This window comes from Phyllopteryx taeniolatus, chromosome 6 (assembly GCF_024500385.1).
Source record: "Phyllopteryx taeniolatus isolate TA_2022b chromosome 6, UOR_Ptae_1.2, whole genome shotgun sequence".
In the NCBI taxonomy this organism is placed as follows: domain Eukaryota; kingdom Metazoa; phylum Chordata; class Actinopteri; order Syngnathiformes; family Syngnathidae; genus Phyllopteryx; species Phyllopteryx taeniolatus.
In genome coordinates this window covers 23,798,207-23,816,589 of record NC_084507.1, presented here as the reverse complement: position 1 = coordinate 23,816,589, position 18,383 = coordinate 23,798,207, and the positions used below count along the sequence as shown (strand labels likewise).

Below are 18,383 nucleotides of genomic sequence, written 5' to 3'. Positions count from 1 at the left end.
AAAAATAGCATTTCCTCATTTCAATACTGCGGATGGGCCTTGCACTCTCTTATAGACTGATAAACAGTTTTGTTTTTTAGGTATAGATACTGTATGTTTATGCCAGTTGGTCTTGAATTATTACATATCGTGATATTTGAAAATTTTCAGAAAATAAAAAAATTACTTTTTAGAAAGCACATTAGTATTTGTATTGATATAGTAACAGTTAAGTTCCACCAGACGTGAGAACAATTCTAAAAAAAAACATAAATAAAAGTGACTTGGGCACAAAATGCCATGACTTGGGCAATTTTTTCTCATATATAATTACAGATAAACAACGTTTTTTTTCTACTTTCCTAAACATAACCAAGTTGTGTTACTTGCCTAACCTTAACAGACGTTTTATATTTGTCTAACCTAAACCAAGTTGTTTTACTTGTCGAACCTTAACCAAATCCCACATACCGGACGGAGTATGTAGCCTGAGTACTAGAGTCCAAACGTTATAGACTGCGGGGTCACCAATTTGTGTACCTTTTCAGATGAGGTCATTGTGGTGTGGCTGGGTGACATTGTATGGAGATGGTTGCAAATGTGCAGTCTCACAGATGACAATGTGGCATGTGACTATCTTTGATGCTATGCCCTTCAATGAGGCTACGCATGGAGTCACACTCCATTTGTGTGTGCCCTGCAACCAGGAAAATGGATTTTATGCTGACAGTAGAATACAGATTTTGATAAGTCGCAGTCATTACTCCAGACTTAGGCGACTTCCGTGGGACCAACTCCATGCGTTTGCACTGCAGAGGGCCAAAAAAACTCAGCCCTCATCTTCCTCCCATGCGTAGCAATACCCATTTATGTTACCAAGGTTGAAGCGAAGCTTCAAGTGCAGCTCCTGTTCCTGCTTTCCTCTCACTTTCCTCCAGCCATTCCTGTTTCTTCCATGACTATGTTGAACAGTGTCTTACGTCTGCATTGGTTAATCAAATAACTTGAATAATTCAATTACAAAAAGAGGTTGAAACAAATTATGTCTTAAAGCTTCACAGGGATAATTGTTCCCACACATACTGTGTAGAATAAAGTTGCCGCGATGGCGGTGAGCCAGGAGCAAAGAGTCCGAAAAGTACAGAGAATGTGCGAAGTATGGTATCATTTCACAGTTAACAAAATAGATAAAGTGCAATGTGTACCACGTCTTCGATTGCCAACATAAGTTAACGTATTGATGTTAGCTTAATAGCCTAAAACCTCTCGATAGAATGTATTGCAATGCTCCACGAGTGGTCATTGACAGTCAGAGGCCCCGGTGTATTCTTAATCACTTTTTTTTTTTTTTTTAATAATTTATTTCTAGATTTTCTGTTATTATCACCATTACAAATACAGCAGCAGTACACATGGATACAAAACAAATGTAAATGTTTGTAAAAAGAAAAAAAGACCATCAACAAGATGAGGAAAGAAATAAGAAAACCTAACAATTTTATAGCTAAGTAAACAAAGGGTTTAAATGGACAGTAGATGAGAAGGGTATAAAGTCTGAAATGTCATTTAAATTGAGCCCAGATATTAAGAGTTAGTAACAATTACATTGCCAGACTAGAGGTGATAAAGTCTGAGGGAAAAACAAAAGAGACCTCAAAGTAGAGGAGTTATAAGAAGCCCCCTCAACCTGCAGCCACAGTGGTGGCTGCAGGTTGCTAAAATGGCACCAGTGCAACATGCAGCAAATGTTTACAGCCCAGTAGTAAATTGAAAAAATTTGGTAGCGCTAAACCACCGCTAAAGTTTCTGGAAGACTGTAAAATGTGTTTTGGAATCCTAGGAGTCGTACTGTTCCAAATAAACTTTGAAATGAAGCTGTCAAGGCCATGAAAGAAGTGTTTTGGGATGAATGCAGCTATACATTGGAAAGGGTGTAAAGACTTTGGGAGAACATTCATTTTAATACAATTGATTCTGCCAGCAATAGACAAAGGAAGAAGAGTACAACTTTGAAAGGTAGGACAGAGAGGGGATATGTTGTTCAGTCTTTTGTATATTTAGCTTATAACCCGATATTTCCCCAAACTTGTCCAGTGAGGTCACACTGGAGAAAATTGATCTGACGTGAACAGTAAGAAGTCATCCACATACAAAGACAGCTTATGTACATGTCCTCCACTTATGATACCAAGCATCTGGCTGGAACCTATTGGCCACTGTCAGTGGTTCCATGGCAATATCAAACAATAGGTGGGAGAGAGGGCAGCCCTGACGAGTTCCACAACTAAGAGGGAGGTGTTCTGAGCAGTCGTTATTTGTTCAGACTCTGGCACAGGAGATGCATACAAACGTTTTATCCATGATATAAATTTGCTATCAAAGCCAAATTGTTTGAATGTGAACAAAAGATAATTCCATTCCACTTGATCAAAAGCCTTCTTGGCATCCATTGAGATGACCACATCTGGAATGGGAGGACGCAAGATGTCGAAAAGGCATCTGACGTTGGGACGATGTCTGTCCTTAATAAACCCAGTTTGGACAGTTGACATAATGGAGGATAAAACAGTTTCCAGGCGGCCTGCAAGAATCTTAGCCAGCAGTTTCACATCAGCACAAAGTAAAGAGATAGGACAATAGTTACTGCAGAAAAGAGGATTTGTGTCCTTTTTTAGAAAGAGTGATATGGTAGCCTGCAACAATGTGGTTGGAAAGGACCGATCTGTAGTGCCTCGTTGTACTTGAACATGTTCAATAAGAGTGGAGACAGTTTGTCAACAAATGATTTGTAAAAATCGGCAGAAATTCCTTCAGGGCCTGGACATCTGCATTGACATCAAGGCGGACTTCAGTTCTTCAGGGGTCAAAGGTTCATCTAGCTTGGCAGAGATTTCAGGGCCAATGAGTGGGATTTCTAGCAACCTAAAGAACATGTGTTAATGAGACTCATCGCACATACTGTCAGAGGAATATAGGGCTTTGTAATAGCTCTTAAATTGGTTATTAATAGTTACTGGACCAGCCGATATCCCAAGTAGCCCAGTATCTATCTGTGTAATGTGCCTTGATGAAGAAAGTTGCACAATTTGATGTGAAAGCAATTTTCCAATTTTGTCACCAGATTCAGAAAAAAATGGAACGTTTTTTAAGTAATGCTGTTCCTGCCTTATCAGAAGCCATGACGTGAAATTCAGGTGGTGGCAGCATCACGCTGTGGGGGTGTTTTTCAGCTGAAGGGACAGGGAGACTGGTTGCAATCAAAGAAAAGATGAATGTGGCCAAGTACAGGGATATCCTGGACGAAAACCTTCTCCAGAGTGCTCAGAACCGAAGGTTCACCTTCAAACACCTTCAAAAAAGACAATGACCCTAAGCACGCAGCTAAAATACGGAAGGAGTGGCTTCAGAACAACTCCGTGACTGTTTTTGAATGGCCCAGCCAGAGCCCTGACTTAAACCCAATTGAGCATCAGGAAAGACCTGAAAATGGCTGCCCACCAACGTTCACCATCCAACCTGACAGAACTGGAGAGGATCTGCAAGGAGGAATGGCAGATGATCCCCAAATCCAGGTGTGAAAAACATCATTCCCAAACAGACTCATATTAGCTCAAAAGGGTGCTTCTACTAAATACTGAGCAACGGGTTTGAATACTTATTGCTGTGCGATATTTCAGTTTTTCTTTTTTAATAAATCTGCAAAAATTTCAACAATTCCGTTTTTTTCCTGTCAATATGGGGTGCTGTGTGTACATTAATGTGAGGGAAAATGAACTTAAATGATTTTAGCAAATGGCTGCAATATAACAAAGAGTGAAACATTTAAGGGGGTCTGAATACTTTCTCTACACACTGTATATCAACCAGAGTCAAATTCTTTCTACCAATGCACCCTGAGACAATGACGTATTGTATATAAGCGTATGACGTATATTATATAAAGTGTTTGCTGGTCTTGTAATTCCATGCCGCTGTTGTTGGCAATTCCCCCAATATACTGTAAGCATATCAGAAGGCTTAACAGGATGTGCATGTGGAGACTGTTACTGCCTACATCAGCAAGCGTATGGATGATGTCACCATCACTAAATCCATCACCGTCCGTGCTAATCAGAAGCCATGGCTGTCGGGGGAGGTCTGCAGACTACTGAAGGACTGCGGCTTTAAGATCTGGGGTTGAGGGGGGCCTGAGGACAGCCAGGACCAATTTGTCCCGTGGCATCAGGGAGGCCAAGAGGGAGTACTCGCCCACCGCTTCAGTGACAGCAGTGACACCAGGAGTCTGTGGCGAGGTATTCAGACCATTACGGACTGTGACAGCTCCACCTCCCTGCTACATGAGCTCAATGACTTCTTTGCTCACTTTGAGGCACACAACAGCACCCCTGCACACAAGACTCCACCCTATCCTGATGACCAAGTGCTGACACTGACCCGGGATAACATGAAAAAAATCTCTCGACAGGATCAACACACGAAAAGCCCCGGGCCCAGATATCATACCTGGTCGTGTTCTGAGGGACTGTGCAGCTGAACTCACAGATGTCTTCACAGACATCTTTAACACCTCCTTGAGTCAGGGTGTTGTTCCAAACGGTCAACCAATGACACCGTCTCCACTGCCCTCACACACCTGGACTCTAAGGACTCATGTCAGACAGCTGTTCATAGATTTCAGCTCAGCATTCAATACCATCATCCATCAACTCCTGATCCACAAATTGGACCAGCTGGTGCTCAACACTTTGATGTGCAACTGGCTGCTGGACTTTCTGACAGGGAGACCGCAGGCAGTACAGGTCGGCAGCAACACATCCAGCACCATCACTCTCAACACGGGGGCCCCTCAAGGTTGTGTGTTGAGTCCCCTCCTCTTCACCCTGCTGACCTATGACTGCACACCGACATACAACTCTAACCTCTTCATCAAGTTTGCAGACGACACAACGGTGGTGGGTCTCATCAGCAACAGGGACGAGACAGACTACAAGAGTGAGGTGAGCCGCCTGGCCGGGTGGTGCATCGACAACAATCTCTCCCTAAATGTGGAAAAAAACAAGGAGATTGTTGTGGATTTCAGGAGAGCACACTCCCAGCATGTTCCCCTGAACATCAACAGTGCTGCGTTGGAGAGAGTGCACAGCACCAAGTTCCTGGGAGTGCACATCACCGAGAACCTCTCCTTGACCAGCAACACCTCATCACTGGCCAAGAAAGCTCACCAGAGTCTCTACGTCCTGTTCAAGCTGAGAAGAGCCAGAGCCCCGACGCCCATCATGTGGTCGTTCTCCACAGGGACCATAGAGAGCATCCTGACCAACTGCATCACTGTGTGGTACGGCGCCTGCACCGCATCCGGCCGCAAGACTCTCCATCGCATAGCGAGGGCAGCTGAGAAGATCATCGGACCCTCTCTTCCCTCCCTGCAGGACATTTACAGCACCTGCCTCACCCGCAAAGCCCTCTGCATAGCGGGGGATGCCACCCAACCATCACACAGCCTCTTCAGTCTGCTGCCATCAGGGAGGAGACTGCTGAGTCTGCGGACCAGGACTACCCGACTCAAATCTGAACTCTCTGCCCGCTCTTCCCCCTCTACCTCTTCTGTCCTCTGCCCACCTGAACTCTGACGCCCTACATACATGTACATACACACACACACACACACACACACACACACACCAGACTCAGGGTTGCATCCAGCCACTTTAGCAGCATTGGGGTTTTGTCATCTAATTTAGATATGTCTTATTTGCCTTAGTTCTCTGACCTTGACTATGTTGCACACGTCACCTGATCTTTGATATTACACATTCAATTAATACTTTTTATACCTTATATACCATAGTTTTATTTAGCTTTTTATAGTGATGTTATTATTTGTACTGCACCACGGGCCAGTGAGTAGCGTAATTTCAATCCTCTGTATGTGTTACGCATATTGAAGAATTGACAATAAAAGCACCTTGACTTTGATATTTAGAAGTAGTGCACCAAAGCATACAATGAAAATGAAAACCCTAACCCTAAAACGAGAAACAGAATCCCCTTCCCCACATCTCCTTTACCCTTAGATTAAACTATGACCCCGCTGCTAGTAAAGGATACCAAAACATCCGGGAGATCAGTGTTGCTTCCAACATGTTCACTTCTTCCTACATTCCTTTTCAACTCCTGCAGCTGAAACATTGTTTACCACCAATACTAAAGTGAATGCTGTGATGGGCATGCACAGTGATACATTTAGTTCATAAATAAATAATCACATTTAAAGGGGGGGGGGGAATGAATAAATAAATAACAGTAATAAAACAAATAGAATACACTTACTTAATTGAGCACTAAAAACAATATTTAAAACAATAATAATAGTTATTTTTTTTAAAAAGAAAGAAAGACAAAAAATGCAATAAAGAATCAGAGACATCAGAAGGCATGTCAGGGCATTTATTAGGGTAAGAATGTTCGACACGCTCTGGAAGCCCGGATGAATTTTCCCCCGGCGGGGTGAGGAGGAGGAGGGAAGGAAGCTGTGAGGCTAACGGCACTCGCTCTGTTGTACTGGACCTCAGCGGCTTCTCTAACCGCTGGCAATGGGCCACGGGGGGCAGCGGTTGTCATCCATTTTGCCGCTGCCCAAATGACGCAAAAACACATTACACGTCAGGGAAGATGGATTTTGTGGGCATAGTTTCATGGCCAATTGCATGCTATACTGGTAGAACTGTGTGACGTTATTTATGAACAAGGAATTGCAATTCTGCCAAACAGCCACTGCATGGCTTGGTGTTGAAATAGTGGGTTGTACATCATCACGGGGCTACTTTTCACCCCCACCCACAAAATCAGGACAATTTAGAAGGTGATAATGAGTTTCAAGCCATATCTCAACAAGTCAGTACTATATTGTTCTCAGTCTTTGCACATGTTTTCAGCACTGATCTTGAAACGTATTTCATGTATTTAGAAACAAAACATGGAAAAGAGCTCGGCTGCACTTTAACAAACACATTTGTTTTCTGGTCCAGTCAAATAATGTAACCCTCTCAAAGGGTAAACAGTATAATCCAACTCCATATGCCAACACCAATTCTTCTCAAGTTGATCAAAATCAGTGTTGCCTCTGAATCAGGACAAAGCCCGAGATAGTCCACGCAATCTTCATTGAAACTAATAATTGTGTCTAGATTAGGTAGTTAGAGTGTGGAAACTACACGTCAGTACCCATTGAGAGCTGCTCTCACACCTCATTAGATACTCACCAGTGGCTCGTTTTATCCAAAACCTTATGCTGCTAAAACCCCTCAAGCATCACATTTAAATGTGTCAAGCTGTTTGAAAAAGATGGCATATGATGACATTTACATTTAAAAGCAGTGCAAGAAAGTGTCTATCAGTTTGTTGGCTCCTGCCAGAGGCTACTGTTCATGTCACATGTTTCTACATTTGGTATTTCAAGTGCTGTTGATGAGTTGCATGTATTTGTAAATCTCTACAATCTGCAGGATTGCTTAATTTTGTGTTCCCAATACTAACATATTGTTACCAAATGCCACATAACTTGAAGCACCATTAGTAGTAGTAGCTTCGGCAATGATGAACTGACTTCGCAGTTAGAATATGGGATATGAAATTTGTTTTGTCTATCTGTCTGTCTATCTATCTATCTATCTATCTATCTATCTATCGCTGCTGTGGTGATTAAAAAAGTCAAAACAGGCCAGGGGTCTCATTTAAACATTTTGTTATTGAACTATATGAAAATTGTACCTACAGTGGGTACGGAAAGTATTCAGACCCCTTAAATTCTTCGCTTTTTGTTATATTGCAGCCATTTGCTAAAATCATTTAAGGTAATTTTTTCCCTGATTAATGTACACACAGCACCCCATATTGACAGAAAAAAAACAGAATCGTTGAAATTTTTGCAGATTTATTAAAAAAGAAAAACTGAAATATCACACAGCCATAAGTATTCAGACTCTTTGCGCTATATTTAGTAGAAGCACCCTTTTGAGCTAATACAGCCATGAGTCTTTTTGGGAATGAAAGTTTTTCACACCTGGATTTAGGGATCATCTGCCCTTCCTCGTTGCAGATCCTCTCCAGTTCTGTCAGGTTGGATGGTGAACGTTGGTGGACAACCATTTTCAGGTCTCTCCAGACATGCTCAATTGGGTTTAAGTCAGGGCTCTGGCTGGGCCATTCTAGAGCAGTGACAGAGTTGTTCTGAAGCCACTCCATTATTTTAGCTGTGTACTTTGGGTCATTGTCATGTTGGAAGGTGAACCTTCGGTCCAGTCTGAGGTCCTGAAACTCTGGAGAAGGTTTTCATCCAGGATATCCCTGTACTTGCCCGCATCCATCTTTACCCAATTGCTCAGTTTGGCCGGACGGCCAGCTCTCGGAAGGGTTCTGGTCATCCCAAACGTCTTCTATTTCAGGATTATGGAGGCCACTGTGCTCTTAGGAACCTTAAGTGCAGCAGAATTTTTTTTGTAACCTTGGCCAGATCTGTGCTTTGCCACAATTCTGTCTCTGAGCTCTTCAGGCAGTTCCTTTGACCTCATGATTCTCATTTGCACTGACATGCACTGTGAGCTGTAAGGTCTTCTATAGACAGGGGTGTGGCTTTCCTAATCAAGTCCAATCTGTACATTCAAACACAGCTGGACTCCAATGAAGGTGAAGAACCATCTCAAGGATGATCAGAAGAAATGAACAGCGCCCGAGTTAAAGATATGAGTGTCACAGCAAAGGGTCTGAATACTTATGGCTGTGTGATATTTCAGTTTTTCTTTTTTAATAAATCTGCAAAAATTTCAACAATTCCGTTTTTTCTGTCAATATGGGGTGCTGTGTGTAGATTAATGAGGGGGGAAATGAACTTAAATGATTTTAGCAAATGGCTGCAATACAACAAAGAGTGAACATTTTAAGGGGGTCTGGATACTTTCCGTTACCACTGTACATACAATCACACTCACGTTCGCTCCATCACTGATTGCGAATTGGATCCAAGCTGCCGTCACAGAACTCAGTCGTGTGAACCATGACCAGGGGCGTCAAATGGGGTAAAATCATGACAAGGGACCCAGCACAACACCCCGCCGACAAATAATTTTGGGACGGAAATATCCCCCACCCCCAGCCCCCTGTTGACAAAGATTTATGAGGGGGCCCGCCCTGCAAGTGTCTGTGCAGGGCCCCATAATCTGCTGCTACACCCCTGACCACGACACCATCAGTGACTCTAGAAAAACATAAGCGCTAATATCCTCTTCCTAACCGCCTGTCACACTTCTAGCCACTATGTGCGCACAATGTTCATAGTTGAGACGTTTTTGGTAATGCAAACAAACCAAAACATACAATAACAAAAAAAAAAAGACACAAATTTTTGCACGCATAATGCAGTGGTGCTTTAGTTTGTAATATTGCAATATGTGATTGATGAAAGGTTGTCTCAACCATGACTGCCGATCTCACCAAACTGAATGCAAATTGTTCAAAACAGTCGTACATACTAACAATATATCTTCTCTCTATATTGTGGATTTAATTAACGGGGGTTCATTGTCGAGTAAACAGTTTTCTTCTGATTAGTAATACTGCCACACCTAAAGTTCATATAAGAAGAAAGAAAGACAGATAATAACCAACTAGTAAATGTCTAGATGTATTGTTTTATTAACTTTGATTCATTTGTGTGATGATACCTGATACCATTTTGCCTTTCAATTCCCACTCTCTGCATCTCATTAGAACATTGCCATTCTCCAAAGTGCAAACAGGCCCCGGCTCAGAGCTGTGGCAAAACTCCTGTTTCTTGAGCATCATTAAAAACTCCGTAATCCAATGACCCTAAACCGCCGCGATCAATCCAACATACCACCAGCAGGCAGATTTGATAGCAGTGTGTCCCCTGAGCTTGAGCAGAGGAGACCAGTGCAGTGCCATTTACTTTTACGGATAGTGGAGTGGAGGTAAATGAATAGCCACCAAAGCCTGTTTACAGTGTGGTCCAGGTAATCACCAGTGTTTATTACCACACAGATATGTTTGTATGATTGTATGTACGAAGTATGTTCAGATACATCTCAATAAATTGAAATACTGTGGAAAACTCCATTCGTTCGAGTCGTTTGGTTCAAAAAGGGAAACTCATTCTACACAGATTCACTACTCACGGAATGAAATATTTTTAATTTGGATGATTATAGCAGCTATTGAAAATCCACTTCTTAAAAATGTGCAAACTACATAAGAAACAATCAAAATGATATCATCATTATTCAAAACTGTAGCTGACACAGATTGTATGGTTTCCCTTTTTTAATTGAACTGCTAAAACGAAGATTTTTTTTTTCTCATTTATTCAGATGGACTTGTATGTACTCAGGCTAGGATTAAAGGACGCAGGCCGCAATTCAGTTGTTTTCGGCAACTATATTCAATTCCATATTTCAATTATATTTCTAGTCAGATGTTCTTCTGTAGTTTCTAAGTCAAAGGCAAAATGTTAATTAAACCTGAAGCAACGACTTAAAAGTTGGTCAATATTCTATATTGCTGGCTTTGATCTGCTGAGCTTGACGCAGCCGTTTCAAATGTAGTGGCTGAAGTAAAATGTAGTATGTCGTTAGCCAATCAGATGGTGTTCAGCGTCGCAGCAAGCTCTAAACAGTCGTAAAGTCCAACGGAGTTAATGACCGCATAGTAGGTCGAGTAAATGCCATTAAACGCTCCATTAAAGTCCACAATATGACACCTGATGAAAAGAAAAATCCATGTTTCATGCATGTTATTTGAGCTTTTATACAGTATAACAGTCCATGAGTGATGAAATGTGACCCCAACGCAAGGGGGGCCTGTTAAGTTTCTTTGAGATATCAAATTAATAATGATGTGGTGCACAAGCTGATCCTTCTTTGTCATCTGTTTGCATTTAGTATTTTGGGCTGACAAAAAATAAAATAAAATAAAAACTCTCCCATGGTCCTTTTGATTCTATATGTGTCAACCTTGGTTGAGGCCACTGGATGGGTCCTACAGTACAGTTCCTTAACATTTGCCATTTATTTGATGATATGAGGTACATCAAACTCTGAATGAAAACATGCTGATGGTCCTCTTTGATTCTCTGACTTATGTTGAAAAACAATGGAGACTTTGGGGAAGACAGTCAACCAATATGGGTGCTAATATTGGAGAGGATGTAAGATATCAATATCTATACGCACGCAAATGTGTATTGACGTGTTCATCTCGCAACACAGCTTTGGACAGCTACTTGTGACAACTCTATTAATCAACCTTGCGCCTCTTCATGAGGAGATCATATCCTGAGAATAAGTTCATTTTCTAATAATTTGATCAATAACAGTAAAGATACTTGTTAAAAAATATCTAACGTAGCAATTCTTTTACGCCGCCGTGGTTTTATCGGGGTAAATGTCTCCAATGCTGAATCAGGCAAGCCTAAAGTTCTATTTTCAAAAGGTTATCGACAATTGAACATTTTAGGCATTCGTAGTAAAGACAATCCTTATTGACAGAGCAAATGGTGGTGGCTAATGTTCCCTCTAAGCTGCGCGCCTGCGCAATCGCGCACTGCTAGCACGTACTCAGCGCACAAGAAAATCTATGCTGCGCAAAAAAAATTCAATTCAGGACTCCTGATGTTAAAGCATTTTCATTTCAAGTGGGCCAAATCAATTATATTCAAAGTCAACCAATGAAAATTGCTGCTGTAATTTGGTTCTTTAGATAAGCCATGCAACAAGGTTTTGAACAGGTGTCATACTGGTGTGTGGCCACACGGGGGTACACCCTGAACCGGTTGCCAGCCAATCGCAGGGCACATAGAAACAAACAACCACTTGCACTCACATTCACACCTCCGGGCAATTTAGAGTCTTCAATTAACCTAGCATGCATGTTTCTGGGACGTGGGAGGAAAGCGGAGTGCCCGGAGAAAACCCACGCAGGCACGGGGGGAGTACATGCAAACACCACACAGGCGGGGCCGGGGATTGAACCCGGGTCCTCAGAACCGTGAGGCAGACGCTCTAACCAGTCACCACCGTGCCGATTCTGACATCCATATCATCAAATCCCCCGCCCCCAAACACACACACCTTACATTAAAATGCACAACTGTACCACACTCATCATACACATTCTCATTCTCAAATGTTATAGTACTGAATTATATATTGTGATTGCTCTTGAATCAACTCTGTTCTATTGTCGTCCCCTCTATTTCCAACTTCAGAGGTCCTTCTGCGGTGTCATGGTGGACGAACTGAGGGTTTCACTGAAGTGCCAGCGCAGGCTCAAACACAAGCCTCAGGCACTCGTCATGGCAAAAACGGAGGAGGTTATCAACATGCACACCTTCAACGACCGCAGACTGCCAGGGAAAGAGACCATGGCGTGAAATGGGAATCACTTTCTCACACTCAGCTCTGCAATGAGGAGGCATGTAGAGACACTTGGCAGAAATGTGGGGGAAATTGGTAAAGGGGAGGGCAGAGGTGCTTGAGAGTGCATTGACAAAGAGTCGTTCCTATTAAAGATTAACTTGGATTCAATCATATTTCCTGTGGAAATAAGTTGAACCGAGGAGAATTTTCAGCAAGTTAACCTCATTATTCTTACCACAATAACAAGGCACAAAGTATTGGCAGTGGCGTTTCTGAGCCTGGAAAAAAATGCAATGAGAAAGGAAGAGGTCGGGAATATTCAAATTTCAGGTGGAATGTGCCTAATCATCATCATCATCTTAAATGACTCATGCTGCCTACATAATGAAGCAGCCACATGAGGTCGCTTTGCTACGACCATAGTCAAATTACATATAGAGGGACTTGGAAACTAACAATATTGATTTGGGTGTTTTCAAACATGAATTGAACAAGCAAACTCAAAGCTCTCAACTCAAGGATGACGATGACAGATTTCAAATTGTATTGGGAAATACTGTATTGCTTTTTCACATAGTGTCTGATTTATTGAGAAAAAGTCATATATCATCCATCAGGCAATAAGTGATATTTATTTGTGTTTCAGAGTAGACTTTTAGCCTTTAAATGTAGTGTGTGGGAAGGATGCAGAAATAAAAACGTCTAACCAAAGGATGCATGGTTTAGGGCCAATATAGCAAGCTGTTGAGTTCCATGTATCGTATCAGCCAGTAGTCGTAAATAGAGATTCAATGAGGTGCACACATCGTTACTTTCAATTTAGAAGAATGACTGGCACAGCTACATGAATTCACAACAGTCACACGTGGATAAACTGTATTTCTTGTTTGATTTAGGACATTTTGCACAGGATGGATTTTCACTGAGGCAGTAAATCTCAAGTCCATGTCTGTATGAGTATGCTAAAGTTTCTAACGATATGCTCTGTGTCAGGTCTCATGTGGCTTTTTTTCCATTTCTTTGACAGCGAATCTAATATTTGTATGGATTTACAATTTCTCAGAAACATTGTTTTGTACAAAGAGAACCAACATTTTGTATTGGTCTTTACCAACATGAACTTGACCGTCAAGAGTGTTGTCGTTTAAACTATGTTCCCACCAAAACCTCAACACGAGAGACTTGGACCAACATAACCAGAATTAGTGTACGACAACAAGCAAAATGTGTGCGAGGTTTTTTTCCTCTTGCTGTGACTGGCATCAGTCAGGATGTTTTTCTCATCTGCTGTCTGTGGGATTTACCGTCTCCACAGTGACTGTTCAGCATACATTCGAGGGCGGCTCGGAAAAACATACGAAAGGAATTGAATTTCTTTTATTGACGTAAAAGCCCCCCCAACAACCTGCAGTAGGATACCCCAGACTGGGAGCTTACACATTGAGCTGACACCTGAACACGTCCTCACATTGATATGCACTCTTGTTTTCTCACAGAGAATCACAGTTGATCAAATGTGTATTATTGGTTTTAAAAAATATGTATTAAATAAAACATGAATTTGTTGTGAAAACTAAATTCAGTTCACCGTTTACCCTTTGAAGTTGATGCACAAGTTCAAAGCAAATAAAGTACAATATTCACAAACTACACCTCATTTGCCTTGTTTTTTACTGTATGTGCATGGCTTTAACATAGAATATGCTGAAATGATAATGCATGGATACTGTAATGCGACCAGTATCAAGGCTGAGCAGTCGGAGGTTGTGAAAGTACTGTGATAAAAGTACCTGTGCCCGCTTCCTTCAAGTTATCCTAAAACCAGGGGCATCACAAGGTTTTATGAACAGAGGAGGCGTAGGACCAATCCCAATTCTACCCCGAGATGCTTCCATACCTCCACAGGAATATCATCAGGACCAACTGCCTTTCCATTTTTCATCCTCTTGAATGCCTTTCTATCTTCCCCCTTACTAATCATTGCCACTTCCTGGTCCACCACACTTGCCTCTTCTACTCTTCATTCTCTCTCATTTTCCTCATTCATCAACTCCTCAAAGTATTCTTTCCACCTATCCAGCACACTACTGGCACCTGTCATCACATTCCCATCTCTATCCTTCATCACCCGAACCTGCTGCACATCCTTCCCATCTCTATCTCTCTGTCTGGCCAAACTGTAGAGATCCTTTTCTCCTTCTTGAGTGTCCAACCTGGCATACATGCCATCTTATGCCTCTTGTTTGGCCTTTGCCACCTCTACCTTTGCCCTACGTCGCATCTCAATGTATTCCTTTCTCCTCTCCTCAGTCCTCTCAGTGTCCCACTTCTTCTTAACTAACCTCTTTCCTTGTATGATTTCCTTGACTGTGAGGTTCCACCACCAAGTCAATTTCTAAAAAAATGTCTCTGTGATTGAGCCGTTCTTCATTTGGAGAATTGTGTCGTCACAAGTCTGCTAAAATATCTGCCACTTTCTAGCCATGACCACAGTAATCTGATTGAAACACTATCATGTCAAAACCAAAAGATGAGCAGCGCTGCATTCAAGGAGATGCCTGAATTTTATATTCATGATCCTTATTTCACCAACAATTTGTCTTTGTGTATGTTTTTCTCAAGAAAAGGAAACTGGCAGTCATTCCCAATAATAAGAATTTTTGGAGCAATTGTTAAATAACAAATTGCATTTGGAATGCCGCTTTTTCATCTTCAAAATCGACACGCGAAATGTGACGAAGAGGGCAGAAGCGGACACCAAATTCACTGCATAGCTGGTGTGGAAAAAGAAAGGTACTACACTATAAAGTGGCTCTATTCACTCATATTTTATAGATGCACCCTGAACCGGTTGCCAGCCAATCGCAGGGCACAGATAAACAAACAACCATTAGCACTCACATTCACACCTACGGGCAATTTAGAGTCTTCAATTAACCTGCCATGCATGTTTTTGGGATGTGGGAGGAAACCGGAGTGCCCGTAGAAAACCTACGCAGGCACGGGGAGAACATGCACGCTCCAAACAGGCGGGGAACCCCGGTCCTCATAACCAGTCGGTCACCATGCCGCCCTGTTGTTTCATGAAATGTAATTATGTGGAGAAAAGCTGAAAGCAAATATCATTTTCTAAAAAAAGAAGGGTTTGTTTATGAAAACTGGACAACTTAATGGGGATCCTGTTCACATCAAAATCAGATCCATCCATACATCCATTTTCTACCGCTTATCCAAGATCGGGTCGCGGGGGCAGTAGCTTTAGCAGGGACGCCCAGATTTCCCTCTCCCCAGCCACTTCATCCATCTCTTCCGGGGGGATCCCAAGGCGTTCCCAGGCCAGCCGAAGGATGTAGTCTCTCCAGCGTGTCCTGGGTCGTCCCCGGGGTCTCCTCCCAGTGGGATGTGCCCGGAACACCTCACCAGGGAGGCGTCCGGGAGGCATCCGAATCAGATGCCCCAGCCACCTCATCTGGCTCCTCTCGATGTGAAGGAGCAGCGGCTCTACTCTGAAATCCTCCCAGATGACCGAGCTTCTCACCCTATCTCTAAGAGAGAACCCGGACACCCTGCGGAGGAAACTCATTTCGGCCGCTTGTATCCGGGATCTCGTTCTTTCGGTCATGACCCACAGCTCGTGACCATAGGTGAGGGTAGGAACGTAGATCGACCGGTAAATCGAGAGCTTCGCCTTTCGGCTTAGCTCCTTCTTTACCACAACGGATCGATACAAAGTCCCCATCACTGCAGACGCTGCACCGATCCGCCTGTCGATCTCCCGTTCCATTCTTCCCTCACTCGTGAACAAGACCCCAAGATACTTGAACTCCTCCACTTGGGGTAGGATCTCATCCCCGACATGGAGAGGGCACGCCACCCTTTTCCGACTGAGGACGATCGTCTCAGATTTGGAGGTGCTGATTCTCATCCCAGCCACTTCACACTCGGCTGCGAACTGCTCCAGTGAGAGTTGGAGGTCACGGCTTGATGAAGCCAACAGAACCACATCATCTGCAAAAAGCAGAGATGCAATACTGAGGCCACCAAACCGGACCCCCTCTACGCCTCGGCTACCCCTAGAAATTCTGTCCATAAAAGTTATGAACAGAATCGGCAGCCTTGGTCAAAAATAATTTCTCGGCTTTAAAATTTAAACCACTCCCATTTCATCAAAGATGAAATTTCTAAAACATTAATATCGTTCACCATTTTTGTTTATTTGTTTTATTACAGAACTCCTCATGTTCGAGAAGATTATTATTACATTTTCATTATGCGACCCTGGTGAGTATAAGCGGTAATGCAAATGGATGGATGGATGGATGGATGGTTTGGAAGAGACATTTCAGACGTTTTATTCATTGAAGAATGTATTCTGACTGATTAAAAATGTGGTGATAAGTTTATTGGGAATGTCTTTAAATCCAGAACATTTCATGATTATAGCAGAGGAATACTTTGACAAGGTTCTAATCCACTAAATTCAACCACATCAGAATCAGAATCATCTTTATTTGCCAAGTATGTCAAAAACACACAAGGAATTTGTTTCTGGTAGTTGGAGCCGCTCTCATACGACAACAGACAGTCAATTGACAGAGAATACTTTTGAGACATAAAGACAGTCACTAAGCAATAAAAGGTTGCTAGTAATCTGATAATGACGGTACAATATAATTTAACTGTGCAAAAAGATGCAGAGTCCTCTATAGTCCGGTGCAATGACCATTGTGCAAAGGGTGTGGAGACTTCAAGAAATGTATGCAGTTTAAAGTGACTAGTAGTGCGATATTCTGGGACAATGTCGATTGTGCAAATGTTGCAAATGCTACTCAGTTGATTGTGTAAATTACCTACCTGAGGGAAGGAGCTGGAAGAGGTGGTGACTAGGATGTGGAGACTCCATGAGGATTTTGCCTGATCTTGTCTTAGTTCTGGCAGCGTGCAAGTCCTCAAGGGTGGGTAGGGTGGTACCGACAATCTTTTCAGCAGTTTTGATTGTCCGTTGCAGCACCAAACCAGACAGTGATGGCAGAACACAGGACTGATTCGATGACCGCTATGTAGAACTGCCTCAACAGCTCCTGTGGCAGGCTGTGGGTCCTCAGTAGCTGCAGGAAGTACATCCTCTGCTGTGCCTTTTTTGAGGATGGAGTTGTTGATCGCCCATTTCAGGTCCTGAGAGACTGTAATTCCCAGGAACTTGAAGGTCGCGACGGTTGGCACAGGGCAGTTGGACAGCGTGAGGGGCAGCTGTGGCGAAGGATGTCTCCTGAAGAATGCCTCCTGAAGTCCACAATCATCTCTACAGTTTTGAGCTCCAGGTTGTGTCGGCCGCATTACAGCTCCAGCCGCTCCACTTCCTGTCGATACGCACACTCGTCACTGTCATTGTTGAGGCCGATGCCTGTGGTGCCATCTGCAAACTTCAGGAGTTTGACAGCCGGGTGCATTGAGGTGCAGTCCTTTGTGAAGAGAGAGATGAGCAGTGGAGAGAGGACACAACCTGGGGGCTCCCCAGTCCTGATCCTTTTTCAGGATGGAGTTGATGTTGATCGCCCATTTCAGGTCCTGAGAGACTCCACCTTGGGGCACCCCAGTGCGTGTAGATGAGGTGGCCTCCCCCAGCCTCACCTGCTGTGTCCTGCCCATCAGGAAGCTGTAAATCGACTGGCGGATGGCAGGCGAGACACTGAGCTGGTGAAACTTGAATGAGAGGAGTTCCGGGATGATGGTGTTGAACGCAGAGCTGAAGTCCACGAACAGGATCCTCGCGTAGGTCCCCACGCCATCGAGGTGATCTAGGATGAAGTGCAGTCCCATGTTGACTGCATAATCCACAGACCTGTTTGCTCGGTAGGCAAACTGCAGTGGGTCCAGCAGGGGACCCGTGACGCTCTTGAGCTGGTCCAGCGCGAGGCGCTCAAAGGATTTCATGACCACAGATGTCAAGGCAACAGGCCTGTAGTCATTGAGACT

The 18,383-nt window shown here is 43.1% G+C and overlaps 1 protein-coding gene across 2 annotated transcripts in view; it reads left to right on the top strand.

Moving 5' to 3' along the window:
- The window catches only part of LOC133479713 (glutamate receptor ionotropic, kainate 2), a 180,507-nt gene extending 166,448 nt beyond the window's left edge, over positions 1–14,059 (top strand). For both annotated transcript variants that reach the window (XM_061777034.1, XM_061777033.1), the window contains one exon: positions 12,257–14,059. In XM_061777034.1, the coding sequence (XP_061633018.1) occupies positions 12,257–12,421 (165 nt within the window). In that variant the 3' untranslated portion in view covers positions 12,422–14,059. The remainder of the gene's footprint in view (positions 1–12,256) is intronic.
- Positions 14,060–18,383: the final 4,324 nt, after the last annotated feature.